The sequence below is a fragment of the Erythrolamprus reginae genome, chromosome 1 (assembly GCF_031021105.1).
Source record: "Erythrolamprus reginae isolate rEryReg1 chromosome 1, rEryReg1.hap1, whole genome shotgun sequence".
Taxonomy (NCBI): domain Eukaryota; kingdom Metazoa; phylum Chordata; class Lepidosauria; order Squamata; family Dipsadidae; genus Erythrolamprus; species Erythrolamprus reginae.
This window is the reverse complement of record NC_091950.1, coordinates 121,898,172-121,911,666: the sequence shown is the minus strand read 5'-3', so window position 1 is coordinate 121,911,666 and position 13,495 is coordinate 121,898,172. Positions and strand designations below refer to the sequence as shown.

Below are 13,495 nucleotides of genomic sequence, written 5' to 3'. Positions count from 1 at the left end.
TTTTTGTGCACAGAACAGTTGGATTTGGCTGAATCAACATGTGAGCTGCCCCGAGTCTTTAGAGAAAAGCATACAGATCTAATAAATAAATAAATAAATAAATAATAATAATAATAATAATAATAATAATAATCTCTGAAGACTCGGGGCGGCTCAAAACAACATAAACAGTGTACAAATCCAATTTTTAAAAATACAATTTAAAACCCTTATAATAAAATAATCACACAATAATAATAATAATAATAATAATAATAATAATAATAATAATAATAATTAATAATAATTATGGAAACTTGGCATCACCTATGGAACAAAATTTTTGCATATGGTAAACAATTTGGCAGAACCTCTGGAATGCAATGCCTTATTCCAAATTCAAAACAAAATTTGTTTTCTACTTTACACCCTAGTTGTGCACATTTGTAAGAATCGACTGAAAACTGTCTTCTTAGGTATTACCAAATACATAATACCATGATAAATACCATTTATACTGAATGCTGTAAGTTTAAATCAAAGCAATTAAAGGACTTTTAAAAGTCCTATTAGAAACTTTTTAACTGATAGCTTTAAAAAAAAATTCTGTGGGTTCTTGCTGTATCACCATAGTAGAGAGCTGTTCTCTAGGAAGAAATAGTGATATACACCTAGCAAATGAAGTCATGTATTATGTTCCTTCAACAACAACAACTACAACAATGAGAACAACAACAACAACAATAACAACAGAGTTGGAAGGGACCTTGGAGGTCTTCTAGTCCAACCCTCAATCCAACATCTTCTTAAAAACTTCCAGTGTTGGAGCATTCACAATTTCTGGAGGCAAGCTGTTCCACTGATGAATCTAACTGCCAGAAATTTCTCCTTAATTCTTAAGTTGCTTCTCTCCTTGATTAGTTTCCACCCATTGTTTCTTGTCCTTCCCTCAGATGCTTTGGAGAATAGTCTGACTCCCTCTTCTTTGTGGCAACCCCTGAGATATTGGAACACTGCTATCACATCTCCCTTGGTCCTTCTTTGCATTAAACTTTTCATTAAATTTTCACCAGGTAGAGAACAATGTATTGTATTTTTTTTCTTTTCCAATTTAAAATCTTTTAAAAATCTTGTTCCTGTCCTTTCTTTGTAAAGCGAAAGGAAGATGAAGATGAAGAAAAGCTTTTTTGAGATCGGCGTCCCGTGAAGGCTGCAATTATACACCCCCAAAGGAAGCAAACCCGAGATCTAGGCGAGGCTGCGGCGAAGGTCAATGCTATATATAACATACAAAACAATCAAGAGCTCAGACGGATTTGAGGAAGACCTGTCTGAATTTTCTCTGCATTTTTTTGGTCGGGAAAGGCTTTGCACTTTAGTCCCGCCCTTCGCCGCAGATGAAGTCAGAGCCTAGTCTGGGAGGAAGGCGCCCGTCCCCTCCGCTTAGGTCCGCTCGCTCGCTCTCTCTCGGCGCCGTTCCAGGCTGGGGTCCTGCCTGCCTGAGACGGAAGCACAGCCGCACGACGTTTTCGTCAACCTCGCGGCGCGTAGGCCGCTCTCTTCCTTAGCCGGGCCGCCTGCCGGAGAACTGCCGGAGGCAGCCGGGGAGGCGCGAAGGTCGAGCGGCGGTGAGGCGCGCTTTCAACCAAGAAAGGGGAGCCATGGGCAGCCTGAGGGAAGAGCTCCTGAAGCCCATCTGGCACGCTTTCACCGCCCTCGACTTGGACCGGAGCGGTAAAGTCTCCAAGTCGCAGCTTAAGGCAAGTCCAGGTGGGAGATGGGAGAGCGCCTCGAGAGCTCCTCCACCCAGGCGAGGGGATGGGGCGGCTGGGGCGGTTTCTGGGGAGCCCTCGAAGGGAAGCCCTTTTGCTGCCCTCTCCCCCTCACGGCGGCGCCTGCCCGCCCGAGGCACTTCCCCCTTTTTTTGGCGGACGCGGGGAGCCTTCTAACTAGGCACGGGTCAGAACGGCAGGGAAAGGGGAATGGGGGAGGACCGCTTCCATTGCTAAGCCCTAAACTCTCCTCCACCTGGACAGTTTTTCTTTTGCTCTTCACACAGTGAGTGGCAATTTCCTGAGCAATTTTGTCTTTTTGGTCTCAGAGCTGAGATAGAGAACCGAGGCCCCTTAGATGGAGGGATAAAGATAGAATAGAGTAGGATAAATATATTTATTGGCCAAGTGTGATTGGACACACAAGGAATTTGTCTTTGGTGCATATGCTCTCAGGGTACATAAAGGAAAAGATACATTTGTCCAGAATCATGAGATACTTAATAATAAACATAGGGGTCAAATAAAGCAATGAGGAAGCAATATTAATAAAAATCTTAGTATACAAGCAACTTCAGAAGAGAAGGATTTAGGGGTAGTGATTTCTGACAGTCTCAAAATGGGTGAGCAGTGTGGTCAGGCGGTAGGAAAAGCAAGTAGGATGCTTGGCTGCATAGCTAGAGGTATAACAAGCAGGAAGAGGGAGATTGTGATCCCGCTATATAGAGCGCTGGTGAGACCACATTTGGAATACTGTGTTCAGTTCTGGAAACCTCACCTACAAAAAGATATTGATAAAATTGAACGAGTCCAAAGACGGGCTACAAGTATGGTGGAAGGTCTTAAGCATAAAACTTATCAGGAAAGATTTAATGAATTCAACCTGTATAGTCTGGAGGACAGAAGGAAAAGGGGGGACATGATCGAAACATTTAAATATGTTAAAGGGTTAAATAAGGTTCAGGAGGGAAGTGTTTTTAATAGGAAAGTGAACTTGCAAGGGGACACAATCTGAAGTTAGTTGGGGGAAAGATCAAAAGCAACATTAGAAAATATTATTTTACTGAAAGAGTAGTAGATCCTTGGAACAAATTTCCAGCAGACGTGGTTGGTAAATCCACAGTAACTGAATTTAAACATACCTGGGATAAACATATATCCATCCTAAGATAAAATACAGAAAATAGTATAAGGGCAGACTAGATGGATCATGAGGTCTTTTTCTGCCGTCAGTCTTCTATGTTTCTATGTTTCTAAATTACAGTCATACAGTCCTAAGTGGGAGGAAAAGGGTGATAGGAATGTTGAGAAAAAACTAGTAGGAAGAGAAGTGAAGACTTAGCAAAAAGTTTGAGAGTGTTGAAGGAATTATTTGTTTAGCAGAGTATTGGCGTTTGGGGGGGAAAACTGTTCTTGTGTCTAGTTGTCTTGGTGTGCAGTGCTCTGTAGTAGGAGTTGAAACAGTTTGTGTCCAGGATGCGAGGGGTCAGTAAATATTTTCATAGCCCTCTTTTTGACTCCTGAAGTATCCAGGTCCTCAATGGAAACCAGGTTGTAATTCTTTTTTCTGCAGTTATGATTATACTCTGAAGTCTTTGTCGGTTTTGTTGGGTTGCAGAACCCAACCAGACAGTTATAGAGGTGCAGATGACAGACTCATTGATTCTTCTGCAGAATTGTATCAGCAGCTCCTTGGGTAGTTTGAACTTCCTGAGTCCTTAAGCTACAATTATGGATGACCCCAAAATTGATGTTGCTAAGTGAAACATTTGTTTAAGTGAGTTGCCCCATTTTACAATTTTTTTCTTGCTGCGATTATTAAGGAAATTGCTGCATTTGTTGAGTTAGTGAACACAGTTGTTAAATAAATCTGGCTTCCCCTTAGATTTTCTTTCTTTCTTTCTTTCTTTCTTTCTTTCTTTCTTTCTTTCTTTCTTTCTTTCTTTCTTTCTATTAATTAATTAATTAATTAATTAATTAATTAATTAATTATTAGAGTTGAAAGGGACCTTACAGGTCATCAAGTCCAACCCCCCGCTTAAGCAGGAAATCCTACAGCACCCCAGCCAAATGACAGTCCAATCTCTTCTTGAAAATGTCCAAAGTTGGGGTGTTCACACCCTCCGTTGGCAGGCCGTTCCACTGATTGATCGCTCTGACCATCAGGAAGTTCTTCCTTATCTCCAGGTTGAATCTCTCATTGGTCAGCTTCCAGCCGTTGTTCCTCGTCCGGCCCTCTGGTGCCCTGGAAAATAGTGTGACCCACTCCTCTCCGTGGCAAACCCTTAAATACCTGTATACAGCTATCATGTCCCCTCTAGTCCTTCTTTTTACTAGACTATCCATGTCCAGTTCCAGCAACCTCTCCTTGTATGGCCTGGTCTCTTGTCCCCTTATCATTTTAGTTGCTCTTTTCTGCATCCTTTCCAGAGTCTCTATATCTCTTTTGAAGTGTGGTGACCAGAACTGGATGCAGTACTCCAGGTGCGGTCTGACCAGCGCCTTATAGAGTGGTATTATTACCTCTCTGGTCTTGGAGTGTACCTGCGCAGGAAGCAAAAATGCTAAAATCATACAAGGGGATGCATGTGCGCATGAGATTTTGGTGATTTTTTTGCTTCCACGCATACGCAGAAGCAAAAAATTGCCAAAATCTCACATGCACGCACGTCCCCTTGCAAGATTTGGCTTCTGCGCATGCGCACAAAGCAAAAATGCACTGGGACACGTACGCGCGCATGCAATAGAACTGAAGCTCTGTGTGCAGTGCACTGTTCAGTACTGGTGCACCATCCTCTACCGTACTGGTAGCAACCCACTGCTGGTCCTAAGTGTGAAAACCAGTGATAAGTCCCTGTGTTCAGTGTTGTAACTTTGAACAGTCATTAAGTGAACTGTTGTAAGTCAAGGACCACCTGTATTTGCAGAGAGACTTCATTTTGAGTGTACTTCTTTACAGGACCTTGCTTAAGAATTTTGTTCACATTAAGCCACTGGTTGGTTTATCAAACTTTATTAAGTAGCAATGGCATTCAGACTTATATACCACTTCATAGTACTTTACAGCTGTCTCTAAGCCGTTTACAGAGTAAGCATATTGCCTTTGACAATCTGGGTCTTCATTTTACCGAACTCGGAAGGATGAAAGTTTGAGTCAAACTTTGTGCAGGTGAGAAAGACAATTGTATGGGTTCACACAACATGCTTACCATAAAGCAAGTATTAGAGTTCCAGATATTGGGCCCAGATTAGAGTTGAAGCCAAAACCAAATGAACCGGCCAACTGCTGAGTTGGATATTTTAACCCAGGCAGTGTCTGGAGTTGATAACGCTTGATCAGAGTACACTTGGGCTCCGTTTGAGAAAACCCAGAAATAAAAGTATGCCCTTTCAAGGTAGGCTTCTGAGACACTTATAGTAATAGTTGCCTCTGCCTCCAACAAGCCCACTTTTTTGTTTCTGCAAGTTGGGAGGCTAGAAATGCTTTTTTCTTTGGATGGCAATTTTATTGTTTCTGTAGTTTTCTGCACAAGACAAGGGCAGCAGGTTTCAAATTATCAGCCCATCCTTATCAAGAAATCTAGAGGAAATATAAAAAGAAAAAAACTCCTTCCCCTCTTGATAATTGAATAAGGATATTACATAGTAACTTAGGTATTCTTTTGTTTTAACTAATTTAAAACAATTATAAAATAATATAAGAAACAACTGTGGCATTTATGTATATTTTCAATGTAGATTATTTTGGGGGCCACTTGGATATCAGCTATGCTACACTTCAAGTAAATGTGATGATGTTTGGCTAACTAATTTTGCCTTGAGCTCATTTTGTAATTTGGGATGAGTTCATTGTCCATTTAATTATAGATATGCTAGAGTTCTATAAATGCTGAAATAGCTAAATGTGCGTCCAAGGTGGGAGTTAAATCTTAAAACAGCTTACGTATCAAAATGTAAGCATTATGCAGGTGCTTCGGTGCAGATTAGAAATTACATCCATATTTTCAGCATGTTTGATCTTGTGGATAGACTATTCAGAGACAATGTTATACTATTAGGCAATGGTTTATCTTAAATGGTCAAATGAGACAAACTTGTATGAGGACAAGACACTATTAGTGATTGGTCTTATTTCATTTGTGTAAGGGAAGAATCTGGGCTAGACTGCTAATTTACACGGAAAAAATAAGGTTCAATCTTTCATAGTTCCACATAAAACTTGGAAATTCCCCTCTCACGAAGAGCCAGTAAGCTAGACAAGACTGCTTTAGCTAGATTAATGTCTTGATGTGTAGTAAAGCAATTTCTGCTGTTTTCTAATTTTTTTGCAGCTTTGTGGTGTTGCTTACCTCAAGCCTATCAAAATATTTTGGCTGTGTCTAAGAATATTCCCTAATACTACTTGTTGTGGGTATAGATACATGAAACTGAATCAAATAAGATAAAGTTAGCCTTGAGTCGAGTTTAGCTTCTTGGTGACACAACCACAATGACATGGAAAATAACGTGCAGTTTTCTTGGCAAAAGAACTGAAATGATTTTGCTATAGTCGCTTTCTTCTTCTGTCATGTTTTTCAGTTTCCCAGTTACAGGTTTCGTATTTATTTATGGTACTTTATATTTTTATCCACTTTTATTATTTTTATCAGTAACTCTAGGCAGCAAACATACTTAATATTGCTACCTTCTTCTATTTTCCCCACAACCACCACCACCCTGTTAGTTGTACCCTGTTTCCCCGATAGTAAGACACCCCCGATTGTAAGACGTATCAGGGGTTTCAGGGGGGGTCGGCTAATATAAGCCGTACCCCGAAAGTAAGACATATGTCTTACTTTCGGGGAAACACGGGGGTATTGCCGCCTCCCTCTCATCTAGCTGCGCGCCGCCTCCTGCCCACGTCCGCACCGTCCCCCTCTCCATACGTCGCCGCGTCTGCCACCTCCCTCTGATCTTAATGAGCGCTGCCTCTTGCCCACTTCCGCGCCGCCCCCCTCTCCATACGTCACCGCGCCGTCCCCCTCTCCATACGTCACCACGCCATCCCCTGCACTTGTCACTGCCGCCTCCTGCTTAAAATACGGTAATGCACACAGTATTAATCATACATCAGTAAAACATACACACTGGCATACTGGGGTATCATCTGCTGTTTTGTGGTGAATACAATACTGTTCAGGTTGTTAATAAATGTTAATTTTATGGTTAAAACAAAAAATTTGACAATTTTTCCCCCAATATAAGACATACCCCGAAAGTAAGACATAGTGGGGCTTTTGGGGATAAAAAGAAAGTAAGACACTGTCTTACTTTCGGGGAAACACGGTATTAGGCTGAGAGAGAGTAACTGGTCCAAAGTCAACCAGCTGATAAGACTAGCAATTTCCTGATTTCTAACTTCATGCATTAACCATTAGATCAAGCTGGCTCTCCCTTATTGTCACAATTCAAGTATTGATAGAGTAGAATAGAATTTTTTATTGGCCAAATGTGATCATATGCTCTCAGTGTACATAAAATAAAAAGATACATTTGTCAAGAATCATGTGGTACAACACTTAATGATTGTCATGGGGTGAAATAAGCAATGAAGAAACAATCAATAACCAACCAGTTTAGCTTTTTAACCCAGGCATCATAGATCAAATAATTGTTCTTATTCTACAGTTCTCTCTAATTGATATATTCTAACTAATACAATGTAGCTTGAATTTTGGGAACAGTTTAAAAAAATATAAAGCTGCCTTACATAAAAATATTTTCTAGTTCTTGGGTAAAAAGTAAAAAATCTAGAGAAGCAATGAACTTTTCCTGTTTTTTCTTGATCCCTTTCTTAGTTGCCACTGGTTTATTGTAAAGTGAATTAAGCTTAGTGGTTTTAAGAAAATGAATGGTAGAGAAAATCCAAGTAGGTAATCCTCAATTTACAATCATAATGAAGTTTTCATCATAAGTCAAGACAGTTATAAATTGAGACAACCATGTGATGGGACCCGATTTTATTACAGTACAGTATTTGTTTTGTAATAGTCAGTAAGTGAACCAAAGTAATCCTATTAGTGTTTTTTTGTTGGAAACCGAACTTTGTGACCACTGAATGCTACACCAGGATATAAAAGAGAGCTGATTGCCTGAAATGCAATCATGGGACCATGTGTGATTTTGAAGAGCCATTGGAATTCTGGAACAATCACTAGGTAACTGGTTGTAAGTCAAGGACAACTGTATATGACTTTTAAAAATGTACTGTATTCTTGAGGGGCCACTTTCTGTTTTACCATATCTAGTTTTGTCTGCTCTGATTATAAAAACGTCTCCAGACAAACCTATAAAACCTACCTTATCCTAAAAGGGTTTTTGATAAGACTTTCCCATCACTTGTTATTAGATACATTTTAATTGTGGGGGATGGAACCCAGATCTGCCACAAAATTCTAGCACTGACGTATGGCCCCTTCTTCAGTATTTCAAATAATAGAACACAAAAAAATTGTTTGACATGCTGAAACAAAGACATAATTCCATCCTTAGTTTGGAATGTGAATCTCCCGTTTTAAAAAAAAAAGTGATTTAAGCAAAGTGATATCTGGCACACATAACTATTGAGCTAAAGATTACATTTGGCTTAGAAAATTGCCATTTTTGTTTCACTGTCCATTCAAATACTGACAAATTTTAATTGCTCATTACTGTAGATTTTTAAAATATTATTATTATTATTATTATTATTATTATTATTATTATTATTATTATTATTATTATATTACTTATTAGATTTGTATGCCGCCCCTCTCCGTAGACTGGGGGCGGCTCACAACAATAATAATACAATATATAATAAATCTAATAATTAAAAGTAACTAAAAATCCCTTATTAAAAGAAAACATACACACAAACATACCAGGCATAAACTGTATAGGCCTTGGGGAGATGTCTCAGTTCCCCCATGCCTGGTGGCAGAGGTGGGTTTTAAGATGTTTACGAAAGACAAGGAGGATGGGGGCAATTCTAATCTTCGAGGGGAGCTGATTCCAGAGGGTCGGGGCCGCCACAGAGAAGGCTCTTCCCTTGGGTCCCGCCAGATGACGTTGTTTAATCGATGGAACCCGGAGAAGGCCAACTCTGTGGGACCTAACTGGTCGCTGGGATTCGTGCGGCAGAAGGTGGTCTCTGAGATATTTTGGCCCGATGCCATGAAGGGCTTTGTAGGTCATGACCAACACTTTGAATTGTGACCGGAAACTGTTTGGCAACCAATGCAGACCGGATTGCTCTCGCAGCTGCATTTTGCACGATCTGAAGTTTCCAAACAGTCTTCAAAGGTAGCCCCATGTAGAGAGCTTTACAGTAGTCGAACCTCGAGGTGATGAGGGCATGAGTGACTGTGTGCAGTGACTCCCAGTCCAAATAGGGCTGCAACTAGTGCACCAGGCGAACCTGGGCAAACGCCCCCCTCACCACAGCTGCAAAATGGTTTTCTAGTGTTAACTGTAGATCGAGGAGGACACCCAAGTTGCGAACCCTCTCTGAGGGGGTCAATAATTTCCCCCCCCCCAGGGTGATGGACAGACAGATGGAATTGTCCTTGGGAGGCAAAACCCACAGCCATTCCATCTTATCAGGGTTGAGTTTGAGTCTGTTGACACCCATCCAGACCCCAATAGCCTCTAGGCACCAGCACATCACTTCCACTGCTTCGCTGACTGGACAAGGGGTGGAGTTGTACAGCTGAGTATCATCAGCGTACTGATGATACCTCACCCCATGCCCTTGGATGATCTCACCCAGCGGTTTCATGTAGATATTAAATAGCAGGGGGGAGAGGACCGACTCCTGAGGCACCCCACAAGGGAGCAACCTAGAGGTCGACCTCTGACCCCCTACTAACACCAACTGTGACCGACCAGAGAGGTAGGAGGAGAACCGCTGAAGAACAGTGTTCTGAGAAAATGAAGAACATATAATCTTAGCTATTTTAGGCCATGGTTGGACTGCCAGGCACAGTTGGAACAAAGCAATTCTCATTATAAGAATTATTCTATCGTTGCATTTCACATTTAATGCTGCAACACATAAAAATTAGTTGTTGCTCTTTCTACTCCATTGGGCTGCAACATTCAGACACCCAAATGAAAGAACTGGCTTTTGTTTCAGTTCCGTGTGGAGCTTGCCAAAGGGAGATATTCTGTACTGGAGATGAAATAGGACAAGTAGTCAAGAGCCCCATTCTTGCTACACACTCTTTGAGTGCATTCACCACAGCACTTTTACACAGTTTGTAGATCTTTGATCTGTAAATCTGGGCATATTCCAGCAGGCTCCCTTGGCTCTCATTTCCTGTGGGTAAGCCAATACTAAGAATGTTTTGAAAAGGCTTCTACACCTGTGGAATGCCTCCGATAGTAGATCATTGTAGCATCACTAGTTTGGCTGGATTCTGTGCTGGCAACTGTGAATTCTGTTAATAATTCATGGCAGATTTAAGAGAATTAGGCAGGACTGAATGAAACCCCAGAATTCTTTTCTGCATTTATAAGTGTTCTGAAAGTTGTCTGTGGAATTTTTATGAACATTGCTGAGAATATTACACAGTTCTTCAAACGTCACCTTTTTAAAAAACTTAAACTGAGACTATGGGAGGTAATTCTAAATTAAAAGATAGATTAAATTATTGTTTTCAAATTTGAGAGTAGATGGCCAAGATTAAAGCAAATACCTTGTGTTTCCACACCACAGTGATGCTGTGGAAGCTATCGTATCCTCATATGAACACACTGCTTACTACAAAGGAAAACATTAGTTTGGATATCGTAGAGAAAAATAAGGAACAGGAAGAATTTAGCATTTTGTTTCTGCATTACATTGAATAACGCTAGCAGAGTAGGTGCTGGGTCAATTTTCTGTGTGAAGCTGCAGTGAAAATTTATTAACTGCATTGACAATTACCATAGCAGTCTGAGTAATCCAAAGGGTTATGAGCATTTTATATAAGATTGTAGCATATTTGTTTTTACAGCACTGTACTCTAAAATAGTTGCATCATGAAGTGTAATTAATTTTTGAAACTGTGTTATTCCCCTGCTCTTTTTTAAACGTTACTTTAAAAAAAATATTTTGGGTACTATCTTGATAGATATCTTGAATCTAAATATATATAGGTTTTTTCATGTAAAAGATATTGTAAATGTGGCAGGTTCAAAACCTGATAGACTGCTTTCTGGCATGAAGGAAGTGGAGATAATATTAGAAAAGATTTAGACACTACAAACCAAATCTATTATGTCTTGCATTTTTAAAACCCACAAAATATTGCACTACTGTATTCATATTAGTGACCAAACTTTTGTGAAGGAGTGAGCCGAGACTTTATCCCTTGTTGTAAATTAGCCTATCCATTCTGCAGGGTTCATTGCCAATTCAACAGAGTCTAAATTATCTTTTTGTTAAGAGATAGATTCTTCAAAAATTGTATTTCTTCTCTCTCTTGCACTAGAACACCCCACCAAATAAATACCGTAAAGAATTTGGCTGTATTTTTTAAAAATAAGAAACAGTAACATTGTAATTCAGGTTTATTGCTAAATTTATTGGGAAGTCTTTTGGGAAGACTTCCCTCCTGGCCCATATTTTATCCTATAACTAGATATTTTAATACTGCAAAAAAGGCTGCAAGGTAGGCAGCCTCAACAGTTTAAAGGCAATTCATAAGGTTAACATTTCTATTTTGTTCAAAGAGGAAATGGTGTAAGTATTAGAGCCAGTGAAGCAAGGCATTGTAGCATAGAGGAGGAAGTGCTACAACGAAAAGCTACTGGAAAGTAATGTTTGGAACATAGCTGTATCAATCTCTGTTAAGATAATATTGTTCAAGATATTCTTAATTACTTGGAATGAATGATACACCTATTACAGTTTTTTTTTAAACTGAAAACTAAATTTCCCCAAGGAGGATAGCTCTAAGTAAAATCTACTTAGAAAAATCTTTCCCAGTGCTGGAATCGTGTTTTTTAATTAGTTAACTTTTACAAATAGATTCCCTCAAATTGTGTACAAGTGTGAAATCTGTGCAGGTGGTTTGCTTGGTGAGAAGAACTCAGGTATAGTGCAATAATGCTGGCAGTTCAAGGCTGCTGTATTTGTAATTTTCTATGTTTGAGAAGGTGTTTTGTGGGTCTTTCATATTATTTCATGGAATTTTTATCTGGCTACTCTTTAACAGATATACTCAGCATTTGGGAGTATGTGGGGCTAGAGAAGGTCCTTTGGTTTATTTGATAATTCACTGCTGTACCCTTCACAGCTTCTCCTTTTAAAAATAGTCTGCGATTTACAGTCAACAATGCTCCAAACATTAATGTATAAATGTAGATTGAATCGTAGTTCTGTCATGAAGGTGGATTGTGAAATTTGCCCTTTTATGATAAAACAAAGGATTTCCCCCTTTAATAACAACGTGAAAAAGGATGGTTACTGTTCTGCTCGCGGGCTTTCAATAAATTTCAATTCCTGGAAAATCACTTCTTAGTAATAAAACTCACTCTTTATTTCACTCAAGCAGAATACATAAATGCAATGCATATTTTAAGTAGCATATGAAGCAGAATTCTATCTCATTAAGAAACCAGCTTCGACTCTGGGTCTGGGAAGCGCGCCAAACTCAATCCCCATCACATTCCTTTAGATAACTCCCATCTCATTAATCAAAACAAAGGCAATAGCTCACCGGAATACTTTTCCTATCACAGGAATCTAGCGCAGAATGTCTTTGGAGACAGAGATTTTAGACATGCTTTTCAAGCACACCACAGTTTCTCGGCTCTTCCATGGAACAACGTTGAAAGTCCACGCCCCCATTTTCTTCAACCCTTCCTTTATATTGCCCGGAAGTGAAATCACACCTGAAAGAACTAAGAATTAATACCTTTTACTCTGGATCTCCTCTCGCCTTCTAGCCATTCTTCTATAGCGTGGGTTAATCCAAGTACAGTGGTACCTCTACTTAAGAACTTAATTCATTCTGTGAGCAGGTACTTATTTAGAAAGGTTTGTAAGTGGAAGCAATTTTTTCCATAGGAATCAATGTAAAAGCAAATAATGCATGCAAAACCATTAGGGAAAAAAATAAAAGCTCAGAATTTGGGTGGGGGGAGGAGGAGGAAGAAGAGGAAGAGGACAGTCACCGCCAAAGGAAGAAGGTGAGGTGAGGGGAATTAAAAAAAATCCAAAACTTTAAGGCTTTTAAAAAAAAGAGGGAGGCGGTGAGGAGGAGCACACACCTCCCATACACTGGTGCAAGGCTGCCTGCCATACACTGCATCAGAGAGAGAAACCCAGACAGGTGAGAGGGGGGAACTTTGCACTCCTTTGACCGAATTTTTTTTGCTGATCTATGCTGATACATTAAATCAAAACTGCAAAGACAGAATATCTTTGCTCCAATCGTTGGTAATAGAGCATGGTTTAGACCAGGGATCCCCAACCTCCAGGCCATCGCCCAGTATTCAGAACTGGGCCATGGAAGTGGCAGGTGAGTGTGGGCATGGCTCCACTTCCTGTGAGCAGTGGGCGAATGCGAGCATGTGCACATCTGTGCGATTGGGCAGTGCTTGTATCTGCCGCTTATGCAGATAGAGTTGCACATGCGCTTGCCCGCTATTGGTGTAGAACCATTACTTTCCCCACCCCTCTTTCATTCCGCAAAGCTGAAAAAGTTGGGGAACTCTGGTTTAGACAGGACATCAGA

General features: G+C 40.2%; 1 protein-coding gene across 1 annotated transcript in view; it reads left to right on the top strand.

Moving 5' to 3' along the window:
- The first annotated feature begins 1,375 nt into the window (after positions 1 to 1,375).
- The window catches only part of SWAP70 (switching B cell complex subunit SWAP70), a 49,530-nt gene continuing 37,410 nt past the window's right edge, over positions 1,376 to 13,495 (top strand). Inside the window, exon 1 of the mRNA XM_070763331.1 lies at positions 1,376 to 1,739. Coding sequence (XP_070619432.1) covers positions 1,641 to 1,739 — 99 coding nt within the window. The 5' untranslated portion in view covers positions 1,376 to 1,640. The remainder of the gene's footprint in view (positions 1,740 to 13,495) is intronic.